The sequence below is a fragment of the Rhinopithecus bieti genome, unplaced genomic scaffold (assembly GCF_001698545.2).
Source record: "Rhinopithecus bieti isolate Rb0 unplaced genomic scaffold, ASM169854v2 scaffold_21777, whole genome shotgun sequence".
NCBI lineage: Eukaryota > Metazoa > Chordata > Mammalia > Primates > Cercopithecidae > Rhinopithecus > Rhinopithecus bieti.
The window spans coordinates 579333-606926 of record NW_016810508.1 but is presented as its reverse complement, the minus strand read 5'-3'; the positions used below and the strand labels follow the sequence as shown (position 1 = coordinate 606926).

General features: G+C 42.0%; 1 protein-coding gene across 5 annotated transcripts in view; it reads right to left on the bottom strand.

The window, feature by feature from the left end:
- The window catches only part of PAK2 (p21 (RAC1) activated kinase 2), a 120696-nt gene that overhangs the window by 41538 nt on the left and 51564 nt on the right, over positions 1-27594 (bottom strand). For all 5 annotated transcript variants that reach the window (XR_001889209.1, XM_017892217.1, XM_017892219.1 and 2 more), the window contains one exon: positions 10485-10698. Coding sequence is in view for 4 of the 5 variants with exons in the window: in XM_017892217.1 (XP_017747706.1) it covers positions 10485-10671 (187 nt within the window). In the remaining variant the exon portion in view is untranslated. The remainder of the gene's footprint in view (positions 1-10484; positions 10699-27594) is intronic.

Genomic DNA, 27594 nt, shown 5'->3' with positions numbered 1-27594 from the left:
AGTGGAATTTGAACCCAGACCAAAAGAATCTCATGTATCGTCTTAATCAACATTTAGTATGGCCTCTCAAAGACACAGGTGGCATAGAAGAGAAACCCTCAGTCTAGAATCCCAAGAAGCAATAAGTTCATCACAGTGACATGCTCCCACAATTCACTCAACTGCTTGATGAGTATTTTCTTTATCTATGAGGAAAAAGATATATCCTGTATCTATTTAATAAAGACATTTTGATCACATTTTTTATTAATGAGCAACACATCTGTAAGGTGGGTTTTTTTGTTTTTTATTTTTTTGAGATGGAGTCTTGCTATGTCCCCCAGGCTGGAGTACAGTGGTGGGATCTCCGCTCACTGCAAGCTCTACCTCCCGGGTTCACACCATTCTCCTGCCTCAGCCTCCCGAGTAGCTGGGACTACAGGAGCTCACCACCACACCCGCCTAATTTTTTGCATTTTTAGTAGAGATGGAGTTTCACCATGTTAGCCAGGATGGTCTCGATTTCCTGACCTCGTGATCCGCCCACCTCAGCCTCCCAAAGTACTGGGATTACAGGCGTGAGCCACTGCGTCTGGCTGGTTGCAACTCTTTACAGCACTCTCCTGGGAGTCTGTAAGTGGCCCGGACTCTCAGCTGGACTGACAAGCGTAACATCTGTGTCAGTGTAAGTTATTAATCTGTCATTGGGTCAGGGTCTGTGGGATGGACCCCCGCATGTGGACACCTTAGCCTTGGAGAAATCTGAAATCTGTTCATGTTTCATAAAATAAAAGTAGGTCAACTTCTGTTTATCAAACACAACCATCCACAGGAGGTTCACCGGGCATCCAGATCACCTGATGGGAAGTAATGGACCAGGGTGAAAAACTTATTTTAATAAAATGAACGATTTAACTAGTGTCCTGGGGAAAAAAAGATTCTTAGAATCATCTTCCAACTTCATTAGACAACAAAACAGCAGCAGGCAGGCAGCAACCTTCAGCCAAAAGGCAGAGACCCTGAGTCACATGTTGACAAAAGGCACTGACAAGAATCCTAAGTAGGCTGCTGTCACGTTCTCCAGGGCCACTACCTTTTAGACTACTTTGGAGCTAGTCTAAGGCTAAACAAACAAAAGAAACCCCTTATCTATTTAAAAGGAAGACTCTTCTGTTTCTAGTCTAACTATAAGCAATTCCTTCTTTGTTCTTTTGACATGCAATAGCTTCAAATTCCACCACACAGCAGAGAAAGGGGTCCCCAGTCCCTGGGCCATGGACCAGTACAGGTCGATGGCCTGTTAGGAACTGGGCAGCACAGCAGGAGGTGAGCAGTGGGGAGTGAGCATCACCACCTTAGCTCCACCTCCTGTCAGATCAGTGGCAGCATGAGATTCCTATAGGAGCACGAACCCTATTGTGAACTGCATGTGAGGGATCTAGGTTGCACACTCCTTTTGAGCATCTAACTAACGTCTGATGATCTGAGGTGGAAGAGTTTCATACCGAAACCACCCCCCCACCATCCCCAGAGAAAAATTGTTTTCCGGCCGGGCGCGGGGGCTCATACCTGTAGTCCCAGCACTTTGGGAGGCCAAGGTGGGCAGATCACCTGAGGTCAGGAGTTCAAGACCAGTCTGGCCAACATGGTGAAACCCCGTCTCTACTAAAAATACCAAAAAGGTATCCAGGCCTGGTGGCAGGTGCCTGAAATCCCAGCTACTCGGGAGGCTGAGGCAGGAGAATCGCCTGTACCCAGGAGGTGGAGGTTGCAGTGAGCCGAGATCACACCATTGCATTCCAGCCTGGGCAGCAAGATGAAACAAAAAATAGAAAAAAAAAATTGTTTTCCAGGAAACCATCCCCCCAGTGCCAAAAAGGTTGGGGCCCACTCCTCTAGGAAACAGGCAGAGAAGTATGGGCCATTATTAATCTCAGAATTCAGTTTTTTATTTTATTTATTTATTTATTTTGAAACGGAGTCTCGCTCTGTTGCCCAGGCTGGAGTGCAGTGGTGCGATCTCAGCTCACTGCAAGCTCCGCCTCCCAGGTTCACGCCATTTTCCTGCCTCAGTCTCCCCAGTAGCTGGGACTACAGGCGCTCGCCACCACGCCCAGATAATTTTTTTGTATTTTTAGTAGAGATGGGGTTTCACCATTAGCCAGGATGGTCTCAATCTCCTGACCTCATGATCTGCCCGCCTCAGTCTCCCAAAGTGCTAGGATTACAGGCGTGAGCCACCCCGCCCGGTCAGAATTCAGTTTTTTAAATCAGAAAGGTTGTTTACAGATCGAAGTCATAACCAACCAGAAGTGAAGGTGCTTATAGGTTGAATAACTAGATGTGAAAATTGCTTTAGTTAATAAAGACAATATTATTCAACTCTGGCTGTATGAATAAAGCTTATTTTAAAAAGTCAAATGACTCATTGACATTTTCATTATTAAAACTAGTACACTAGTTAGGCCATTTCTCACTTGGGCTACTGCAAAAGCCTCCTAAGTAGTTTCCAACTTCACTCTCACACTTCGAACAAAACCTATTTTCTATACGCCTACTATTCTCTCCTATCTAAAACAGAGAGGTGGCCAGGTCTTTCCCCTGTTTAAAAATCTGTAATGGTTCCCCAGGAAACAGGATAAAATCTGAGCTCTGTAGCATAGAATACAAGGCCCTTTATGACCTGTCCCTGCCTACCTACCTCTTCAGCCTCTTCTGCTGTCTGTAGTGCCCAAACACACCCTGCTGCAATTGTCTCTCCTTCCCTCTCTGCTTTCCAGTAACACTGGACGGCACTCAGCTCCACGGACGTGCTACGATCCCTCCTGCAGGTGGGCTACTGAAGCAAGCTCTTCCCCGGGCATGGAACACACTTTGTAGCTGTTGTTGCCCTTACTCATCCTGCGGTCGTCAGCTCTATTATCATTTCCTTAGGAAGCCTTCCCAGAGGCCGGGCGCGGTGGCTCAAGCCTGTAATCCCAGCACTTTGGGAGGCCGAGACGGGTGGATCACGAGGTCAGGAGATCGAGAACATCCTGGCTAACACGGTGAAACCCCGTCTCTACTAAAAAATACAAAAAACTAGCCGGGCGAGGTGGCGGGCGCCTGTAGTCCCAGCTACTCGGGAGGTTGAGGCAGGAGAATGGTGTAAACCTGGGAGGCGGAGCTTGCAGTGAGCTGAGATCGCACCACTACACTTCAGCCTGGGCAACAGAGCGAGACTCTGTCAAAAAAAAAAAAAAAAAAAAAAAGGAAGCCTTCCCAGACATTCCAGATTAGACAGATGTCTCACACTACCTCGGTACCATAGCTTGTAATTTCATAGCTTGTAATTCCATACCATGGTTTTCGATTGCTGTCACGGGAGCAGGGACACTATCTGCTTTGCCTGTCACTTATCTCTGATTATTCACATAGTACACACATTAGCAAGCATGGAAAAAAGATTTGTTCCATCAAGTTGCCCTAAAAAGGCATGATTGGAAAGGATTTCTAATTTTCTCAAGTTTTTCAGTGACGCCAATTAAAACCAGTAATGAATAACTGAAAACATCCTAGAGTCTTTCTTTTCTTTTATAAAATATTAGCTGCTTTTATTTTTTATTTTTTTGTAAGGAAAACAGTAAGGGATGGAAATTTTTTAGTGGAGTAAAATGAATTATCTCTAGATCAGGCCTTACATTAGAGATGGCAAAAGTCTTAAGGTTGTTACGATTTTTTAAAAATAGAAATACAATTGTTTGCCTTTTAGACTCTTCTGTTTCAAGATGATGTACTGAGCACATACTGTAGTCCTCTCCCTTCTACACAAAATCCAAGTGTTTCACAGAATAAAATCCATGAGGAACGCTCAAGAATGAAAAGCAATTAGGATAAGACCAGGGAGACAAGCAGCGCTTAGGATGTCGGTGGGAGAATGCTTCTGCAAATTGCTGCAGGTGGCTGAAACTAGAAGCGAGGAGGGTGGAAATGGGGGGACACAGAGGCAACCACTAGGGTGATGAACGGGATAATCCAGTAAGAGCAGCAGAGCAGGTTATTTCTATGTTCACAAAAGCATGGATGTGCAAACACACACAAGGTTCTCCCTCATTCCTAATGCCGAAAGCTGGGCCCAGTGACTGGGCTGTGTTTCAGCTTCCAAGTGGGAGCAGTGGGTGTAAGAGGAAAAGGAGGTAGAGCTCCAGGAAACAGGAGGAATCAAGAAGCATCCTACCCTCCAAACATTCCACACCATCTCTTTGTCTCTCTGAGACTGAAGACGACGTGCAACTAAACCTCCCTGTAAACAGGCTACACAGAGGCTCTGCAGATTCTCCACCCTCAGTTACAAAGATGGATGCAATTCTCCCCTATTTGCCCTACAAAATCTATACAATTTTTTTTTTTTTTTTTTTTTTTTTTGGAGACAGTCTCGCTCTGTCGCCCAGGCTGGAGTGCAGTGGTGCAATCTCTGGCTCACTGCAAGCTCCGCCTCCCGGGTTCATGCCATTCTCCTGCCTCAGCCTCCCGAGTAGCTAGGACTACAGGCGCCCACCACCACGCCCGGCTAATTTTTTGCATTTTAGTAGAGAGGGGTTTCACCTTGTTAGCCAGGATGGTCTCGATCTCCTGACCTCGTGATCCACCTGCCTTGGTCTCCCAAAGTGCTGGGATTACAGGCATGAGCCACCGCGCCCGCCCCAAAGTCTATACAATGCTAATCAAAGTAGCCACAGGTTTTTCTTTGTTGCTGTTAAAGTACATGATAAACAGATTCTAAAATTTATAGAAAAAGCTGAAGAAGAATCTGGTTAAGAGATTTGTTCTATCAGACATTAACAATAATTATTTAACAGCCAAGTGCGGTGGCTCACGCCTGTAATCCCAGCACTTTAGGAGGCCAAGGCTGGCAGATAGTTTGAGCCCCAGAGTTTGAGACTAGCCTCGGCAACATACAAAAATACAAAACTTAGTTTATATATAATATGTTTATATAGTTATATACATATATATTATATAACATCTATAATATATAATATGTAATGTATTATGGGTATTATGTATATATAATATATATTATATATAATATAAATATGTATTATATATTATATATATAAAATACAAAAAGTAGTTGGGTGTCGTGCACCTGTCGTCCCAACTACTTGGAAGGCTGAGGCAAGAGAATCACTTGAATCTCGGAGGTGGAGGTTGCAGCGAACCAAGACACATGACTGTACTCACTCCAGCCTGGGTAACAGAGTGAGACTCTGCCTCAAAAAAAAAAAAAAAAAAAAAAATTATATAGTAATCAAGACAGGGTGTCATTATTAGCTCAGGTACAGACAACCTAATGGAATAAAATAGAGAACACAGGAACAGACTCTCACATGGAAACTTGATAAGTAATGGTGTTATAGGTCAGTGGGGAAATAGAAGACTCAATAAATGGTCTGGGATACTATTCAAGTTAAAAGAAAAAAGTGAAAGTGAATCTTTTCACAGATATACAAAAATAGAATCCAGATAGCTCAAAGATTTAAAGTGTAAAAGGCAAGCTATAGAAAAAATATAGGAAAAAGTCTTCATGACCCCAAGTTAGACAAAAATTTCTTTAAAAAAACCTCGAACCATAAAAAAGAGAAATTGAGGCCAGGCACGGTGGCTCATGCCTGTAATCCTAGCACTTTGGGAGGCCGAGGCAGGTGGATCACGAGGTGAGAAGTTCAAGACCAGCCTGGCCAAGATGATGAAACACTGTCTCTACTAAAATTACAAAAATTAGTTGGGCGCGGTGGCAGGCGCCTGTAATCCCAGCTACTTGGGAGGTTGAGGTAGGAGAATCGATTGAACCTGGTGGGGCGGAGGCTGCAGAGAGCCAAGATTGAGCCACTGGACTCCAGTCTGGGTGACAGAATGAGACTCTGTCTCAAAAGAAAAAAAGAAATTAATTCCATTATATTAATTCCATTAAATTATTCCATTATATCAAAATTAATAACTTCTATTCATTAAAATATACTACTAAAATGGTAAAAAGGCAAATCACATCCTGGAAGACTATCTTTAACATCATATGACTGACAAAAGATTAGTACATAGACTAAAAGGAATGTTTATTAATAGAAAACGAAAAAGTTAACAACCCAGTAGAAAAATGGATTAAAGACCTTGATATGGTTTGGTTGTGTCCCCACCCAAATCACATCTTGAATTCTCACGTGTTGTGGGAGGGAGCCGGCAGGAGGTAACTGAATCATGGGCAGGTCTCCACAAGATCTCCTGGTTTTAAAAGGGGGAGTTTCCCTGCACAAGCTCTCTCTCGTTGCCTGCCGTCATCCCTGTAGGACATGACTTGCTCCTCCCTTGCCTTCTGCCATGATTGTGAGGCCTCCCAGCCATGTGAAACTGTAAGTCCAATAAACCCTTTTTCTTGTATAAATTACTTAGTCTCGGGTATGTCTTTATTAGCAGCGTGAAAACGGACTAATATACATAGTGAACAGATATTTTTCTCTCTTGAACAGATATTTCACAGAAAGCACGCAGGAATGGTCAATTAACCTGAAAAGATGCTCAGTTTTTTGAGTAATCAGGGAAAAGCAAATTTAAACCACAACGAGCTACTAGTTCACCCCTCCCAGAACTGCCGAGGGTGTCCGGCAACAGGAACTCGCATCGCCTGCGGGTGAGAATGTACACTAAAAACTTTTAGAAAACAATCTGACAAACCTAGTCAAGTCACACACGGGAACAGCCTGTAACCCAGCAATTCTAATCCTAAATATATACCTCTGAAAGAACTTTAAATCTTTAAGCCAGGACACACACCAAGAAACAGATTTTATATCCTGACTCAGTATACACATAACTAAAACAAACTCTTTCATAAGACAACGTTTTTACTGTGTGCACAATACTCTGATTATATTATTCTATTTCATTTAGTGTTGTCCACTACACAGATTTCAAAACCCACCAATGCACTGGTTTTTAATATGAGCTGCACATCAGAATCATCTGGGGTATTAAAAAAATTAAAAACAAAACCAAAACTGATGCCCAGGGTAAGCCCCTAACGATGCTGATTGCTGATTCAACTGGAATGAGACGGAGTGTGAGCACAGATTTGTTAAGCTTCCCAGGGGATTCTAATTACCAATTCAAGAACTAAACTAACAGATCACCTGAAGCTTGAGAAGCTTTGCCCCAGAGAAATACTTCAACACATACAGTAAGATGTATGTTCAAGATTATCCATAGCAGCACTACTCATGAAAACAACCCAAATGTCTACAGATAGGAGACCGGCTAAATAAACTGCAGTATATTTACAGTGCAGCAATATACAGCAGTGAAAGTGAACAAACTATACCATACACATCAACAAATCTCAAAAGCATAAAGCTGAGTGAAAAGTATGTGGAAAAAATGCAGACAGCATAATTCCATTCATAAAAGGTTCCCAAACAGGCATGCCTAAACCACAGATATTTGAGGGTGAATAGATACATAATAAAATTACAATAAAAATGCAGAATTCAGAATGGTGCATATTGGGGACAAAGAGAAGGATAGGATGGGGCACAGCAGATGGGGACTTCAGAGGTACTGATAAAATTCTAGGCTGGGTGGTAGGTAGAAGGATGTTTTTTATACACACACACACACACACACAGACACACATTTTTTTTTTGAGACGGAGTCTCACTCTGTCCCCCAGGCTGGAGTGCAGTGCCAAGATCTTGGCTCAGTGTAACCTCCACCTCCCAGGTTCAAGTGATTTTCCTGCCTCAGCCTCCTGAGTAGCTGGGATTAAAGGCACACCACCATTCCCGGCTAATTTTTTTGTACTTTCAGTAGAGATGGAGTTTCACCATGTTGGCCAGACTGGTTTTGAACTCCTGACCTCAAGTGATCTGCCTGCCTCAGCCTCCCAAAGTGCTAGGATTAACAAGTGTGAGCCACCGTGCCCAGCCTATATAAATATATACTATATATATTACATATACACTATATATACTATACATATATTATATATACATATACTATACAGTATACAGTATGCATATATATCGACTATATACTATATAGATAATATACTATTGTGTCTATGATGTCAACACAAAGTAAAAAATTAAAGCCAAATTCAATTTGATAGTGGTTATGGCCTATTTTGATGACTGTAATTTTATCTAAAAAATAAGTGGAGGCAGGATGTTGAAATTAGGTGACAGCATTGATTACACTATTCTGTCTACTTTGAATATATTTAACATTTTCAATACCAGAAATTTTTTTAAGAGAAAAAAAATGGATAAGGCAAAGTTCATTTTTAGAGAACTTGCAAAGTTTTGAGATCAGTACTCAAAAGTTATTAGATGTTGACTGTTAACACATTAAAACAAAGACTTCAGAAATCACCAACAAAAACTGAACGAATATCAATTACACATATAAAGAACTGATAACCCTAAATGCAATTAGAGTCCCCGCTAGGAAACCAGTACATTCACTCCCCCTTTCTTAGGGAGACCTTGAGTTTTCTACAGCAGATAAGTAATTTGGGGAGAAAGAAATGGAAAGGAGGAGTAAAGGAGGATAAAACTGGAAGATTCTCAAAATGACCAGAGATGGGGGCGCTCTTCCGCATTTATGTAAACTCAGTTCAATTTGCTTACAAACCCTTCCGTTACCCAAAATCAACCACCAGACTGTCCACACTTTCTGTTTCATTTTATCATCTTTTCCCTTTTCCAATGCCGTCCCCAAGAATACTTTATTTTATCTTGAGAATTCCCCTACTCTGCCCTTGATTCTAGCTCTTCATAGGGAAGTAATAGCAACTCTTTTAGCGATTTTTTCTGGTGTTAACATTTATCTTTTTCTTTTCTGACCTCCATAATTTTAAAGACCATGTTCACATTGCCATTTTTAGGTCTTCCCACTTTAAATATATTGACCTACTACTCCAATACACACTTCATTGCCTTCTTCCCGTGCACAATTTTTGATTCATTGCTTCATCTTCCTCTTTAACCTTTACCTAATCCAGCCTAAGTATATTTTTCATTCCCAAATGTGTCAAACACACACCTTATCGCTTCCTTTAAATAAACTTTAAAAACGTACTTCCATTAAGGCTTTTCAGTTATAACTTCACAAGAAATCTTAATAAAACAAAATTAGAAAGAGGTGATATACAATGAAATGAATAGGTTTTCAACTGTTCCATGATTACACTCTATGAATCTAAATTCTCCAAGACTCGATTCTTCATTAATACTAACTCAAATTCTCACTGATTATCTCACTTAAATGTGTATTAAGGAGTATTACATACAAAGCACCATTCATCTTCTACTTCTACCTCTCCATGTAGAATATTAAGAGGTACATCTTTATCTTCGCATATATATATTTCCAGCCATCAGAGCCGTATCACCATGTTTAAGGTGACTAAACAAATGAACCCCTTATCCTTATTCTAAAATCCATTAGTGTCTGTAATCCATTATTTAATTCTAAAATCCAAAAAGCCCTGAAAACTGAAGGTTTTTTGCTCAAATTTGACAACAAAACTAATGTAGCGATTTCAACTTATTTGAGACTATTTGTAGCCTTTATCCGACACCTTTGTGTGACTAGACCAGTAGTTCTTTTTGTTTTTGAGACAGTCTGGATGGAGTGGTATGCCCCTGGCTTACTCTAACCTCCCCGTCCAGGGCTCAAGCCATCCTCCCACCTCAGCCTCCCGAGTAGCTGGGATTACAGGCATGTGCCACCATGCCCGGCTAATTTTTGTATTTTTGTACAGATGGGGTTTTGCCATGTTGCCAGGCTCGTCTTGAACTCCTGAGCTCAAGCAATCTGCCTGTCTTGGCCTCCCAAAGTGCTGGGATTACAGGCATGAACCACTGTGTCCGGCCCAGTGATTCTTAATTGGAGTAATTTTGCCCCAGGAGATAGGTCCCTGCAAACAACAAATTATTTGGCTCCAAGATGTCAACAGCATCGAGGTTGAGAGACCCTGAACTAGATATATTTTCCTGAGGACATCAGTCTGTGAGTACTGAGGCTGCCTCAGACTCTTCTGAGGGCATTATAGAATACCTGGTAAAAGACAGTATTTACTACTCAAGAATCACAAAAACTCTTAATTCCAAAACACAGTTGGCTCCGGGGATTTCAGACAGGGGACTGTGGGCCCTATATCACCATTCTTACAAAGGCAGGTCTCCTCAAATGTCACAAATCTCATTAAAATATGGCCAAGGTCTCAGAAAACAAAGGAGATGAATATAGACATTCACTGGCCGTAACAAGTACGGTGAGAAACAAATTTACATTTTTTTCTCTTTCAAAATCACAATTTAAAATACACTAGCTTTTAAAATAGTGCCTGTCTAGTAGCACTGATTGTTTTCATGATCTGTTTTAACGTTCTCACCACAAAAGTTATCAACATGGGTAACATACAACAATAAACCAACACTGAGACTCTTAAAACCACAAGCGCTGTTTACCTTTCTCTGTGCCTGAGAATATGGAGATGATCTTGTGCCTGGGCTTCTTCTCCTCCGGAACAGAGGGCAAAGGTTTCAAACTGTGATTGGCTGACAACGGGTCTTTGCCTCCAGTGCTAAAGATGGTGCTGCTCATTCGCACAGGAGGTGCTGGAGGCTTGTCTTCCAGTTCTCCGTTATCAGACATGGTTCAGAATTACGAAATGGCCTGAACCTGGAAAAAATACAATTAGTGACAAAGTAAAAAACAGCACGAACAAGCAAAAAACAGTAATAACTACCCCTGCCACAATTCCAAATTAGAAAATATTATCCATTTAGAATGACATTTGTAAAATCTGGAAAAATTAATGTGTAAAAGATGTAACTCTCTTGAGGTGTAACAAAGGTAATTTCCCCTAACAAAGTTGGTAACGGTCAGCTGAAAAATGTTTGAAAAGTCACATGGAAACGCAATGGTACTACCAAAAGCTCCTGATCTAATCAATGGATTCTAAGAGACCTTCTCAATGGAAAGACAGACAACATGAAATCTTTTTTTTTATTCCAAAGAGGAAAAATATGTTAAATTACAGGATATCTTGGTGAGGTGCACCTCTAGAGCAGAGACAGATGCTTGGCTATTAAGCCTATCAAACAGCAGCCCTCTAATCTGACTTCATGCACACCAACTTTGCAGTTACAACTTAGCCTTCACAATAACTTGACTAAAAAATTCTTATTTATTTTTGAGATGGAGTCTCACTCTGTCACCCAGGCTGTGCAGTGGTGTGATCTCAGCTCACTGCAACTTCCACCTGCCAGGTTCAAGAGATTCTCCTGCCTCAGCCTCCTGAGTAGGTGGGACTACAGCAGCACACCACCACTCTCAGCTAATTTTTGGTATTTTTAGTACAGACAGGGTCTCACCATGTTGGCCAGGCTGGTTTCAAACTCTTGACCTCCGGTGATCCGCCTACCTTGGCCTCCGAAAGTGCTGAGATTACAGGTGTGAGCCACGGCATCCAGCCTAATCTTTGTATCTTTAGCAGAGACGAGGTTTTGCTACGTTGCCCAGGCTGGTCTCGAATTCCTGACCTCAAGTGATCCACCCGCCTTATCCTCCCAAATTGCTGAGATTATAGGCGTGACCCCCCACCCCTGGCCAAGGATTCTTAAAACAATGCACTGCTGAGGCAGTATTTGGTCTCTGAAAATCTGACATCCTAATTTACACAAATTAGTCTTTTGAGTTTTGCAGACAATCACAAAGGAGCTTGGCCAATCTGGATATACTGACAAAATTAAATACAGAGCATGGCTGAAAGGCTGACTGTGGCCACATCCCGCAGGTTCTGTGACACCTGCAAATGCCCTGTCCAGGCAGTTGCATAATCTGTCTTACCTATATGGCTAATTCAGTGAAAACCTCAACCCTGCTTACCCATACTTCTAGGCATGTCTTTAAAAAAGTAGATTACACAAATTTGAAATCAGCAGGAAAAGGGAGATGATCCCTAACTTACATATGAGTTCTGATACCAAAAAAAAAAAAAAGTCATGTTAGGAAACATATTTCCCACTAAACATGGTTTTGATTGGTAACTGGATCTTAATTTGATTCTAAGACTATGTAATGCGTTTAAGCAAATCCAACCTTGCATATATACAATGAAAAGAATGCTAACTGTTCAGAACTTAAAAATACATTTTTTATTTAGTTTGAAAGCTTATACCTGAAGAAAAGTAGGTACAATTTGAGAAGATTATACCAAATCTTACAGCTTTTATTTTCCTTGATGGGAGTGTGTCACTAGCACTACGGTGTATTTTCTCTCTCAAAATCATGATTATTTTTTCATTCTACAAAAGAGGAAGAATAAAAAAAGGTAAAGGAGCAAAAATATTTCTGGGAGTGACATGGTTTGCCTGCGTCCCCACTCAAATCTCATCTTGAATTCCCACGTGTTGTGGGAGGGACCCGGTGGGAGGTCAATGAATTATGGGGGCAAGTCTTTCCTGTGCCGTTCTCCTGATAGTAAGTCTCACATGATCTGAGGGGTTTAAAAAGATTTCCCTGCACAAGCTCCCTCTCTTTGCCTGCTGCCATCCATATAAGATGTGACTTGCTCCTCCTTGCCTTCTGTCATGATTGTGCGGCTTCCCCAGCCACATGGAAATGTAAGTCCAATTAAGTCTGTTTCTTTTGTAAATTGCCCCGTCTCAGGTATGTCTTTATCAGCAGCATGAAAACAGAACAGACTAACAGAGGGGGTAACTAGCTAGAGAAGGTCTGGGAAAACGGAGTGGAAGCGATCTCTATTTCTGTGTGTGAAAGACTGGTCTAAGGCAGGATCTAAGGCGGTGCTGACATGCCCTAAAATGATTCTTCCTAACCAGCTCATGACATGATGCGGGATTTGTTTTGTTTTTGGGGTGGGATGCAAGCAGGACGTAACCGGTTATTCCTAAGTATGGGTGACTACCAGTGTGCATTACAAGAGAGGACTTATCTTGCTACAGACAGAAGAAAGACAAAGCTTAGTAACAACATTGCAGCTGGGCAGTGGCTCACGCCCCAGTTTGGAAGGCCAAGGTGGGCAGATCTCTTGAGGTCAGGAGTTCGAGACCAGTTTGGGCAACATGGTGAAACCCTTTCTCTACGAAAAACACAAAAATTAGTCAGGTGTGGTGGCGCATGCCTGTAGTTCCGGCTACTCGGGAGGCTGAGGCAGAGGAATCACTTGAGCCCGGGAGGCAGAGGTTGCAGAGCCGAGATCATGCCACTGCACTCCAGCCTGGGCAACAGAGTGAGCCACCATCTCAAAAACAAAACAAAACAAAAAACAACAACAAAAAAAAACAGGGCACAATAAAGTGACTATGAATTCTCTCCTCAAGGTTCCCACATCGATGGAACATGAGTAGAAACTGCCAATGCACTTTCAATAATAATAACAATAACAACAAATCAGCTGCATTGTTATCCAGGTCTGTGGTTAACAGCATATGTTCCAGAATCAGACTGCTTTGGATGGAATCCTGTTTCCACCACTGACTTAGTGTGTGACCTTGGGCAAATCACTTCTCCATGTCTCATGACTCCTTGAAGAAATGGCTGACTCTAGGCATGGGACAGGGAAAGTGCAAGACCAGCCCAGAGCACGCGGTAGTGTCAGAAGGCAAAGGAGCACTTTAAAAGGATGAAGAAATGCCAAAGGGACACAAGAAAGATTTTCCATAGGCCAATGCTGGGATGATTTGAGCAAATTAGTATACTATTTGATTATGACCCAGAGTATCAAATAAATATGTTATTCCATCCTGACATAAATAAATGAGTAAGTAAATAAATGTGAGAAAAGGAACAAATCTTTCTTACAGAAGAATTGCAAATAAAATAGGTAAATACATCTCCCTCTAGGAGTTTCAGCTTAATCCATGTTTCCTCTTGAGTGAAGGCAAAACTTAGTGACTCGTTTCCAAAGAACAGTGTGTGGCAAGGGAAAAATAACTTTGCAGTGAAAAAACCCGGCAAACATGCCTTATTAACCAAGAACCACAGCTAACATCACCAGCGACAAGTCATGACCCTATTACTTATGCCCTCATCTAATGTGATGGGGCACACACTTCGCCTCTGTGGTGTTCTTCCCGCAAACCCACAGCCCCAGTCTAACCGTGAGGAAAACACCAGACAAACCCCAATTGAGGGATATGCTACAAAACTCCTGACCACTACATTCCTCCAAACCGTCAAGGACATGAAAAACAACACCGAGAAACTGTAACAGATCAGAGGAGACAGAACCATAAATGCAACATGACACCCTGGATTGGATCCTGGAACAGAAAAGGGGCACTGGTGAAACAACTAGTAGAATCCAAATAAACCCTAGAATTTAGTTAACAGTAAGGCACCAATGTTGGCTTGTTTTGACATGCGTATCACGGTCATGTAAGATGTTAACATTAGAGGAAGCTGGGTGATAGGTATACAGGAAATCCACTATCTTTGCAATCTGTCTGTACATCTAAAACTATCCCTAATAAAATTCTATTAAAAGGGAGTTAGTAAGTTCCTCAAAAATTAAATACAGAGCTACCATGTGACCCAGCAATTCCACTCCCAGGTATACAGCCAAGAGAACTGAAAACATGTTCACGCATAAACTTTATATTACAGTTCACAGAAGCATTCATAATAGCCAAAAGATAGACCTAAATATCCATCAACTGATGAACGGATATACAAAATGTGGTGTGTCCATAAGATGGAATATTGTTTGGCCACAAAAAGCAGTACTGATACATGCTGCAAGATGGATGGCCCCTGAACACTAAGTGGAAAAAAGCCATAAAAGGCCACATATTGTGATTCCACTTCACATGAAATGTCCAGAACAGGGGCATCCACAGAGACAGAAAGGAATTTAGTTCATAAACACGGCTGATTAGCGAGTGGTTGCTATGGAGTGAGGGAAATGAGATGCGGCTGCTAATGGATATGAAGCTTCTCTGGGGGATGCAAAGGTTCTGCTATGCAGACAGCGGAGAGGGTCGCACAGCCTTGTGAATATACTAAAACCACTCCATTGTACACTTTAAGATGGTAAATTTTAGGCTGTGCAAATTATATCTCAAATTAACATCTACTCACAGAATAAACATTAAATGAACTAACAAAGATAAAAGGCCGTTGCAATTGTTATCATCATTACTACTTATAAGACTCTATGCTAGACATTAGAGAAAATGAAAGACAACCTGTGTCTTCTCTAAGAGTTTATAACCTAGGGAGAAAGACCAACACATACTTGTTTTAAGTTAGGTCAGGCATTCCCCTTATCAGTATCTGCTCTCAACACAGGCCTATCAAAGCTACTCAGCTCCTTCAAAGTAGCCGTTCTCAAAACATTTTGGCCACAATACCCTTTACATTCTTAGACATTAATGAAGAGTCCAAAGAGTTTTTGTTGATGAGGGTTATATCTATCTATATTTACTGCACGAGACATTGAAACAAGTTATTGGCTGGGCACCTTGGCTTGCGCTGTAATCCCAACACTTTGGGAGGTTGAGGTCAGGGATTACTTGAGGTCAGGAGTTCGAGACCAGTCTGGCCAACATAGTGAAACCCCGTCTCTACTAAAAATACAAAAATTAGCTTGGCACGGTGGCGCATGTCTGTAATCCCAGCTACTGGGGCAGCTGAGGCAGGAGAATCACTTGAACCTGGGAGCCAGAAGTTGCAGTAAGTCGAGATCACGCCACTGCACTCCGGCCTGGGTGAGAGAGTGACAATCTGTCTCAAAAATACAAAGCAGACCGGGCGCGGTGGCTCAAGCCTGTAATCCCAGCACTTTGGGAGGCCGAGACGGGCGGATCACGAGGTCAGGAGATCGAGACCATCCTGGCTAACACGGTGAAACCCCGTCTCTACTAAAAAATACAAAAAACTAGCCAGGCGAGGTGGCGGGCGCCTGTAGTCCCAGCTACTCCGGAGGCTGAGGCAGGAGAATGGCGTAAACCCGGGAGGCGGAGCTTGCAGTGAGCTGAGATCCGGCCACTGCACTCCAGCCTGGGCGACAGAGCGAGACTCCATCTCAAAAAAAAAAAAAAAGCAAAACAAACAAACCAAAAAAAGTTGTTTAAATAATTCATTTAAAATAACAACAAACCCATTACACGTTATACATTTTTATGAAAAATGACTATTTCCCAAAACAAAGTAAGCTGAGTGAGAAGACTGATATTCTTTGACATTTCGGCAAGTCTTTTTTCATGCCTGGTGTGGTAGAAGACAGCCAGATGATCAGATCTGCTTCTGCATTCAATCTGTTGTGCTATGTTTTTTTAGCTGAACTTGATGAAAAACATCTGGTCTCACACAGATATCCACCTTTTCGAAAAGGCAGGAGCATTTTAACAGCTTTCACATAATTGTGGATTTTATTCTTCAGTATGACACTAAACCTGACCTTCCTAAAAGGTTAGCTGTGGAATCTGAAACCACGGCGATGAATTTTTTTTTGTACTCTATTACATGAAGCCAGTTGATTCTCTTGAATGCTGAATGAATCTGTTACCTATGCAGAAGTTTCACGATGTTATGCATTGATTTTTGAAAAATATTGTTCCCTGGGTTTTGAAGATACTCCAAATGTTGACACATTTCATTGTGCAGTAAAAATAAAATCACACTCATTAATATCACCACCCATCTCATCAGAAAAGTCTTTTAAGTGCTGGGAAACTGCTAAAGTCAACATAGCGGATACAAGTTTTCTAAAACTCTAATTTTTGCTTAAAAGCCTAAATTATATCAGAAGCAACACATTCTGTCACTATTTTTGAGGAAATGTCTGCAAAATACCTAAGTCTGAACCACCAGAATTTGTGGGTCAGTTGTTCTTTCAAATAAAAAAGGTGTTCCATGAAACACAGGGCTAGTTTAGCTCTCGCCAAAGTGGTTATCTCCAAGACAACGATTCCTGCTTTGGTATGCAGAAATACCTTATGAGTACTTCCCATTTTGCTATATAGAATACTTCATCAATAACTTTATTGTTCCATTAAGTATATTATTACGTGAAGCTGGCACTTTACTGCAAGCATGTGGCCATGGCCTTGGTATGGGTTAAAGTAACGAGCAATTTGACCCACTTCTGCTTTTACCCCATCAATCCATTTGTCAACACAGTGTGAGAGCAAATAATGTGTTAAGAACATTCTGAAAAAAGTTTTGACATCATAGACTCCCCCACGATACTGCAGACCACACTTTGAGAACTGCTGCTTTAAAGTGTACTCCATCTTTATACTTCACCTGCATACCCCAAATGCTTTGATGTTTTATGGTGGTGGCAGAAGACTCATATTTATTTCATCTTATACTCGATAGAACACATTTTAACAGAATAAGCAACAGCTAGATTTCCAAGCTAGGGTACAAAAACCTCCTCGATCCTTAACATGTTGAAAAATCCAAATATGTGCAATGGTATTTACTATATCGCTTTTCATTACAGTATCAGAAAGATCAGTAGGCTTTCGTGGCTTAGCCAGAGAGACACTTTCATTCTTATGAGAAGCAATGCTAAATTCTAAGCAAATGACATTACACAGCAACCTTCAGAACACAGCCTTTCCTTAAACTTTGGTTATCTTTTGGTGGCTCACGTCTGTAATCCCAGCACTTTGGGAGGCTGAGGCGGGCAGATCACAAGGTCAAGAGATTGAGACCATCCTGGCTAACACGGTGAAACCCCGTCTCTACTAAAAACACAAAAATTAGCTGGGCATGGTGGTGCGCGCCTGTAGTCCCAGCTACTCGAGAGGCTGAGGGAGGAGAATTGCTTGAACCCGGGAGGCAGATGCAGTGAGCTGAGATTGCGTCATTGCACTCCAGCCTGGGCCACAGAGCAAGACTCCGTCTCAAACAAAAAAAATTTTTTCCTACTGCTCAATGTTAGTACACTGTGCAGTAACTTTTTAATTTTCTGCACATATTCAGTCTAGTAGAGCAAAAGAGGAGCCAGAGCATTGCGTTCTCAGAACTTTTTAGTGACTACACACTATCATGTTGAATGAGCTGTCTCAAGGAAATTGCAATTAACATGACTTACCCTTTAAGCAATACTTGCCTAAACAAATCCCAGATTTAACAGTAAACTTGAGTCAGAGATGTCCCTAATGAAATTATTCAAGATGACGAATATGCCGCAACAATTCTAATATACCACATGAGTGACTAGATCTTAGTAAATACAAGCACAACCTTCGATACAACACTGATGCCTCTGCCACCTGCTTAGCTGAGGACTTACCACTTCATCTCTGGATTTCTCTCAGTTTCTACTGTTGTTGAAGAAATTCTATCAGGTTGGTGCAAAAGTAAGTAGTTTCCATTGAAAGCAATGACAAAAACCGCAATTACTTTTGTACCACCTAATAACTAGCTCCCTAGAGGGTTTCTCTGTCTTCAGTTTTTTGTTGGGAGAAAGAAGTCAGAATTGGTTAAATATACCTTAATTATCATGCAGAAGTTGACTAAAAGTAACAAGTGTTATGGCTCTCCCTGGCTATACATCGTCCTGACTAGCTGCCTGTAACCTACAGACTGAGGACTAAACTCTGGCACTAGGGCCACTAACTCCAAACTGCTGAGTCAATCTCATCTCACGGAATGCATGTCAATCCTGTGCCTCATATTCCTCAAATACACCAAAGACTTTCCTGGCCTAAGTAATTTTTATGTATCAATTTCTGCATTCTTAGCTTTTCTTTTTCCTTTTATCTACCCAACCAAATCTTTCAAGGCTTAGTGAAAATGATTTCCTTCCTAAGGTCATTCCTTGCCCAAAAAGATCCTTCACATCCTCTAAACTCGAGTTACACAGGAAAACAAATTCAGACAGCATTAAGATTGTGAAGGATTAAGTCATCTAGTCTATTTGCCTTGTTTTATATGTGAAAAAAACCCAACTTTCCAAAAAGTAAGTGGTTAGCCTAAAGGCACATCAATCTAATGACTAACAGAACTAAGACTAGAACTCCAGTTTCCTAACAACTCTTAATCTCATGCTCTTTTTTCTTACTATATGCTAATATACTGGGCCATTCTTCAGCGACCAATTACAACTATAAACCCTTAGTCATTTTATCTGCTTTTCCTACCTAAGACCTCAAGCAATTCAAAGGCAAGTACTGTGCATGTATCAGGCAATGTTTGCTGATTTATGGTACCATACTGTATCCACAGATGAAATACTACTCTTGAATTTGCTTTTTTTTTTTTTGAGACGGAGTTTCGCTCTGTCCCCCAGGCTGGAGTGCAGTGGCGCGATCTCGGCTCACTGTAACCTCCACCTCCCAGATTCTCCTGCCTCAGCCTCCCAAGTACCTGGGATTACAGGCGTGTACTACCACACCCAGCTAACTGAATTTGTTTTCTTTTCTTTTTTTTTTTTTGAGACGGAGTCTCAATGTCACCCAGACTGGAGTGCAGTGGCGTCATCTTGGCTCATTGCAACCTCTGCCTCATGGATTCAAGAAATTCTCCTGTCTCAGCCTCCCAAGTAGCTGGGAGGCAGACACCACCACATCTGGCTAATTTTTCTATTTTTGAGTAGAGATGGGGTTTCACTATATTGGTCAGGCTCGTCTCAAACTCCTGACCTCAGGTGATCCGCCCACCTCGGCCTCCCAAAGTGTTGGGATTACAGGCGTGAGCCACTGTGCCCAGCCTGAACTTGTTTTCTTAGTCAAACAGCACTAGACAACATAAACTACCCCACATTAACAAAAATACATTTAGAAAGGTTTATACTTTTCCCCTCACATCTGATTCATGACCTTCAGTTCTCTTTTCCATAAAACAGTACTTTTCGTGTGTGAACTGCTGCTTCTGAGTGTCAAATGCCTGAAAAGTACCAAATGAGACTGTGGTAAGGTTCTTTATGTTCATCTTATATGTTAGCCAAAAACAGCATTAGGTATAAAAATAATTCATGGTGAAATACTGATTTACCTTATGTTTTGCTCAACCATTAGTCAAAAATGTTTTAGAAAAAAAAAGAGCAAACAGTAAGTAATGCTTCTCTCTAAATCTGTTCACTTTTTGCTACTTTTCAGTGAAAACAAGTAGGCGAAACAAAAGTGTGCCCAAACACACTGCACTCTTCTGAGAGGCCCATTGTTTAACTGTGACACGGCTCAAACACAAACAACTCCTCAATTGTCTACTGAAGGAGACTAGGGGTAGCTAAACGTACAGCAGAAACCAGCAGCGGAGTGGTATCTGGAACCAGTCAGCCCAGAGTGGAAATTACTAAACTTAATATTATCTGCTGGGATCAACTATAGTACTCCAAGTGTAAACCATATACTATTGAAAAACACAATGATTTAAAAGCACAATTTCGCTTTACATTTTTATTTACTTTTCGTATAAATACCAAGTGAGTCTTAATTTTTCAGTACATTATGAATGCAGTAACGCAGCACTAATTAATTACCCAGACATTCAACAATCTCTCAAGAAGCTGCAAGAGCCCCAACACCAGTGGCCCCTCCCTCCCCCAGTCAAAACAACAACAAGAGCCTCGAATGCCTCTGAGAGCAAAAGCGTGAATGAGAACATTTCTAAATCACCTGCAGATGACACACACACTCTAAATAGAAGGGTCACAACTCAGAAGGAAAAGGGTGTTCTCATGTGGTGACAACGGCCATAACATCAGTCCCACTAGTAGCAAAGCCAGAAAGAAAAGAGGAAAAAGGAGAAAAGAGATGTAGAAAACACAAGCTGGGGCTGGTAAAAAAAAAAGAAGGAAAATAAAACGTCGCTTCAAACTCTAAAATAAAGGACTGGATAACATATCAAATCTTTTTAAATGCATGGATGGGCTAGTAAAATAAGAGAGATGATTCCACAGAGCTCCAAACCAAAGTGAAACCAGGAACTCAAAGAGAGTAAGCAATGTACTAATCTAGTTATTCTCGAGGGATTTTTACTAAGCCCCGGAGACCTCATGCTTCCACTTTGATGGCTGCCACAGGGGACAGGTAGTAAAACCCAGACTGCCTAAGGTTGAAAAATTAACAGGACTCCCCTCCCACCTAAGGCTAGGCCTGAAAAAGGCTGTAATGCACAAAACGACCAAGCAGGAATAAATCCCTCTGGACACAAAGGAACAAGAAAACTTTAAGCATTTTGAAAATGGTGATGGCAAGAGGAGGAAAAATCTCTGAAAAACACAGATACGGAATGACGTGTCACAGAACACATAGAAGCAGCTTGAAAATAAAAGCAGAACAGAGCAAATATGAAGACACCATACAGAACTTTCCATAAGTCTGTATGGTGAACTTACTGATAAGTTCTTTCTCACCAATAAGAAAAAATAAGTGAAAGCTAAAACTCAACATTTGAAGTAAAAAGCAGCACAAGCATAGTGTTAGAGAGAACTGATGAACAATGAACTGGCCGGGCGCGGTGGCTCAAGCCTGTAATCCCAGCACTTTGGGAGGCCGAGATGGGCGGATCACGAGGTCAGGAGATCGAGACCATCCTGGCTAACACGGTGAAACCCTGTCTCTACTAAAAAAATACAAAAAACTAGCCGGGCGAGGTGGCGGGCGCCTGTAGTCCCAGCTACTCAGGAGGCTGAGGCAGGAGAATGGCGTGAACCCGGGAGGTGGAGCTTGCAGGGAGCTAAGACCCGGCCACTGCCCCCCGTTTGGGGCGAAAAAAAAAGCCCCTCCTAAAAAAAAAAAAAAAAAAAAACAAAAAAAAAACAATGAACTAATTGCAGACAATGAGACAGAAAATATGAAAGAGGAGACCGGACGTGGTAACTCACGCCTGTAATCCCAGCACTTTGGGAGGCTGAGGTGGGCGGATCATCTGAGGTCAGGAGTTTGAGACCAGCCTGGTCAACACCGTGAAGCCCCGATTCTACTAAAACTACAAAAATTAGCCGGGCGTGGTGGCGCACACCTGTAATCCCAGCTACTTGGGAGGCCGAGGCAGGAGAATCGCCTGAACCCGGGAGGCAGAGGTTGCAGTGAGCCGAGATGGTGCCACTGCACTCCAGTATAGGAGACAGACCAGGACTCTGTCTTTAAAATAAATAAAATAAAACAAAATACTATATATAAAAAACTTGCAGGATTGAATACACAAAATGTGGCATATATACACACAAAAACTTCTTTAAGAGATGAGGTCTTGCTGTGTTGCCCAGGCTGGGGCACAGTGGCTACTCACAGACATGATCAGAGCACAGCACTGCAGCCCTTCAGCACCTGAACTCAAGCAATCCTCCCACCTGGTCCTCCCAAGTAGCTGTACTGAGACTACAGGTATATGCCACCACGCCTGGCTCACGAATGAAATTCTGATATATACTATAAGAGTGAACCCTGAAAATAATATGCTAAGTAAAATAAGCCAAACACAAAAGGACACATACTGTATATATATATATATATTTTTAATTGAGATAGGGTCTGTCACCCAGGCTGGATTACAACGGCATGATCACAACAGCTCACTGCAGTCTAAACCTCCTGGGCTCCAGTGACCCTCCCACCTTAGCCTCCTAAGTAGCTGGAACTACAGGTGCATACCACCATCCCCGGCTAACTTTTAAACTTTTTAGCAGAGACAAGCTCTCATGATGTTGCTCAGGCTGGTCTTGAACTCCTGAGCTCAAGCTATCCTCCCACTGTGGACTCTCAAAGTGCTGGGATGACAGGTGTGAGCTGCCATGTCCAGCCTAACAAATACTGTATTAATTTCACTCAAATGAGATACCTTACAGTAGTCAAATTCATAGAAAGTAGAATAAAGGTCACTAGAGACTGGGGAAAGTGCAACATGTGTAGTTACAGCTTCATGGATGTGGAATTTCTTCTTCATCTTTTTTTTTTTTTGAGATGGAGTCTCACTCTGTCGCCCAGGCTGGAGTGCAGTGGCGCTATCTCAGCTCACTGCAAGCTCTGCCTCCCGGGTTCAAGCGATTCTCCTGCCTCAGCCTCCTGAGTAGCTGGGACTACAGGTGCCGCCACCACGCCCGGCTAGTTTTTTTGTATTTTTAGCAGAGACGGGGTTTCACCGTGTTAGCCAGGATGGTCTCGATCTCCTGACCTCGTGATCCATCCACCTCGGCCTCCTAAAGTGTTAGGATTACAGGCATGAGCCACCGCGCCCAGCCAGGATGCGGAATTTCTGCTGGGGATGATGAAAATGCTCTGGAAAAGGACAGTGGTGACAGCTGTACAACACTGAATATACTTAATGCCACCAAACCGTACACCTAAAAATGGTTAAATAAAACATTTTATGTTACGCGTATTTCACCACCAGCACAACAAAAAACCATGCTAGGATATGAGGCCCTTACAGCTCTGAATTTTTATTTTTTATTTATGTATTTTTTGAGACTCATTGTCACCCAAGCAGGAGTGCAGTGGCACAATCACGGCTCACTGCAGCAACCTCCTGGGCTCAGGTGATCCTCCCACCTCAGCCTCCGAGTGGCTGGCACCACAGACGTGCGGCACCATGCCCAGCTCATTTTTGTATTTTCTGTAGAGAAAGGGTCTCCCCCTATGTTGCCCAGGCTGGTCTTGAACTCCTGGGCTCCACTGATCCATCCTCCTCGGCCTCCGAATTGCTGGGATTACAGGTGCACTACAGTGCCCAGCTAGCTCTGAACGTTTACATCAAAAAAGGAGAACTTCAGCCTGGATAACACAGCAAGACCCGGAAAGAGAAAAAAAAAAAAAGAACAGGTGCGATGGCTCATGCCTGTAATCCCAGCACTTTGCGAGGCCTAGGCAGCTGATCACTTGAGGTCAGGAGTTTAAGACCATCCTGGGCGACATGGTAAAACCCCGTCTCTACTAAAAATACAAAAATCAGCTGGGCATGATGACGCACGCCTGTAATCCCAGCTACTCGGGAGGCTGAGGCAGGAGAATTGCTTGAAACCATGAAGAGGTTGCAGTGAGCCGAGATCGCACCCCGCACTCCAGCCTGAGGCACAGAGCAAGACTCTGTCTCAAAAAAATAAATAAATATAAACAAAGAATGAGCTGGCCATGGTGACTTGCACCTGTAATCTCAACTACTCGGGAGGCTGAGGCAGGAGATCACGTCAGCCTAGGAGGCTGCGGTTGCCACTGCACTCCAGGCTTGGCAACAGAGTGAGACCTTGTTTCAAAATAAATAAATAAATAAATAAATAAATAAATAAATAAATAAAATAAAGGAGAACTAAAAATTAACAAGTGAAACATCCAACCTAAGAAGTCCAAAAAACAGTAAAATAAATCCAAAGAATGTAGGAAGGAAATAATCAAGATAAAAGCAGAAATTACTAAATATAAGACTAATTATACAACTAAAAATATCAATAAAGCTAAAAATAGTGTCTTGGGCAAAACTAGTAACATATCTCTGGCAAAATGAATCAAAACAAAGAGAGTAAAAAATAAACATGATTAGGAATGAAAAGCAGTTCTGCTGGCATTTAATGAGCAGAGGTCACAGGTATCCAATGTTCTGCAATGTGCGCACAGCTCCTCAATGTCCCACCACGTGTTGATTTATCATTTTTTGTTTTCTTTTTTTTTTTTTTTTGAGACGGAGTCTGGCTCTGTCCCCCGGGCTGGAGTGCAGTGGCCGGATCTCAGCTCACTGCAAGCTCCGCCTCCCGGGTTCACGCCATTCTCCTGCCTCAGCCTCCCGAGTAGCTGGGACTACAGGCGCCCGCCACCTCGCCCGGCTAGTTTTTTTGTATTTTTAGTAGAGACGGGGTTTCACCGTGTTAGCCAGGATGGTCTCAATCTCCTGACCTCGTGATCCGCCCGTCTCGGCCTCCCAAAGTGCTGGGATTGCAGGCTTGAGCCACCGCGCCCGGCGTGATTTATCATTTTAAAACTTATAATGATCTGAACTGAGGACACAACTCTATTTCACATATGAAAATATTTTTCCAGTTTTAGCATACACTGAATTTTCCAGATATGCAACCACTATGTAAACCAAGAGGAGCTGGTACTTTTGCTCAGACTTTACTAAGAAGTTTATTCACAATTTCGGAAATCATGTCACTAGGCATACTGCGCTCGTGCTGGTTGAGTCACCGACGGCAGAGTCCACATGATGAGACCGTACTGTGGCCACCCCTATGTATAGACACAAGTCTCTCACTGCATAATGGTTTTTAGTATAGTTGTGATCAAGTATTTACAAATAAAAACATGTATTTCATTATAAATTGTTTGCCTTTTATTTCTTTTTTTCTATTATAGTCAGGGCATTATATTGATTTTTTCCTCCTAAAACTCTGTGAGGATAGGTCTAATAATCCACAATTTTCATGTCATAGGAAAGCAGTATAACACAGTGTTTAGCAGTACCGACTACATATATACCTTTTGACCCACATATCCCGTATCTAAAAACCTATCCAAAGGATATACTTGCAAAAATACAAAAAGACACATGCACTAGGCTGTTATTGTAGCATTATGAGTAACAGCAAAGGACCGGAAGCAACTCAAACGGCCATAAATAGGGGAATGGCTCAACTAACTACAGAACATTCTACACTCAAGTATTTTGAAGCTATAAAAACAAATGAGAAAATCGCTCTATATACTGCCATGGAGTAATCTCCAGGATATATGCAGTGAAAATCAGTTGGAAGGAAAAAAATATATGGGAAGCTATCATTTACCAAAGCGAGATGAGGGGGGAAGAAGGTATACCAATACACACACACACACACACACACACACACACACACACCCACACACACACACGTAGGTGTACTTATTTCTGTTTTTTTAATAGAAGAACCGTAATTTTTTTTCCCAGTCACACTGAGGTATATAATCGAAAAAAAAAATTGCATATATTCAACATGATGATTTGATATACGTATATACTGTGCAATAATTATCACAATCAAAATGAAGACATCCATCACCATCCACAGTTACCGCCTGGGTCGGGGATGGGGCTGGCGGAGGAACCATAATTTTTTAAAATAGTTACTTTGGGAGAGATGGGACTAAGTTAAAACCTAGATTTCTCTGAATATACCTTTTTTTTGTATATTTGCTTTTGGAACTCTGTAAATTACATAAAATCACCAGCTTATGAAGAATGAACCACACCTGCTCATAGTAAGATCACTAAAAAAATCCTTGTACTTTTTTCCTTTGTAGATGACATACGAACCTTATTTAAATTTACAATTAAATGAAGACCAAACTACGGAACAGAATTGAATGCAAATTGACAGTGGTTCTGTTCTTACATCTTTAGAGATTATGATGTCTATAATGGTAACTTTTTGTATTATATGTATTACACAGTTAGCAAACACTCATTAACCAGATTATGACCTGGTTATTAGCTCTTTTATAGGTTATGCCTCTATTATTAGCTACTATGATGTATCATATTTCCTCTACTGAACTCTACTCTTTGTGAGAAGACACTAATTTTTGAGAGAGGATGAGAAAATAAAATAATAAATAAAAATTTAAAAAAGAGGCCAGGCGCGGTGGCTCATGCCTGTAATCCCAGCACTTGGGGAGGTTGAGGCGGGTAGATCACGAGATCAGGAGTTCGAGACCAGCCTGGCCAGCATGGCGAAACCTCGTCTCTACTAAAAGTACAAAAACTAGGCGGGCATGGTGGCGCTCGCCTGTAATCCCAGCTACTCGGGAGGCTGAGGTAGAACCACTTGACTCCAGGAGGCGGAGGTTGCAGTGAGCCGAGATCACGTCACTGCACTCCAAGCTGGGCAACAGAGCAAGACTCTGTCTAAAATAAAAAAAAGAAGACACTAATTTTATAGCTCTCTGTATTCCCAAGGAGCACCTAGCAAAATGTTATATACATCATAGAAAACTCAAAATGTGTTTTTCAAATAAACAATGTTAGCCAGTCTAGGCAAAAAACTACTGCCACTTATCAAGTTGCATACTGAACACCAAATCACTCTTCCTTTTAGTCCCTTTATTTAACTACCAATATAAAGGAGTCATACCTGTGTTATCTATTCTCACAGTGGGTAGGGATGGGAGATGGCATTTCACAGATGACAAGAACACATACATGAGAACATGTCCAACCTCAGACACTAATGAAATGTAAATTAAGGCCTCAAGCAGATACCATTTTACACCTTCTGCACTGGCAAAAAACAGGAAGGCTGATTGAAACCAAGCATTCCCGGGAACACGGCACAAAGAGAACTCTTACATACGGCAGGCAGGAGTACAGATTGGCAAAACTACTTTAGAAAATTTGGGGCCGGGCGCGGTGGCTCAAGCCTGTAATCCCAGCACTTTGGGAGGCCGAGACGGGCGGATCACGAGGTCAGGAGATCGAGACCATCCTGGCTAACACGGTGAAACCCCGTCTCTACTAAAAAAATACAAAAAACTAGCCGGGCGAGGTGGCGGGCGCCTGTAGTCCCAGCTACTTGGGAGGCTGAGGCAGGAGAATGGCGTGAACCCGGGAGGCGGAGCTTGCAGTGAGCTGAGATCCGGCCACTGCACTCCAGCCTGGGCGACAGAGCGAGACTCTATCTCAAAAAAA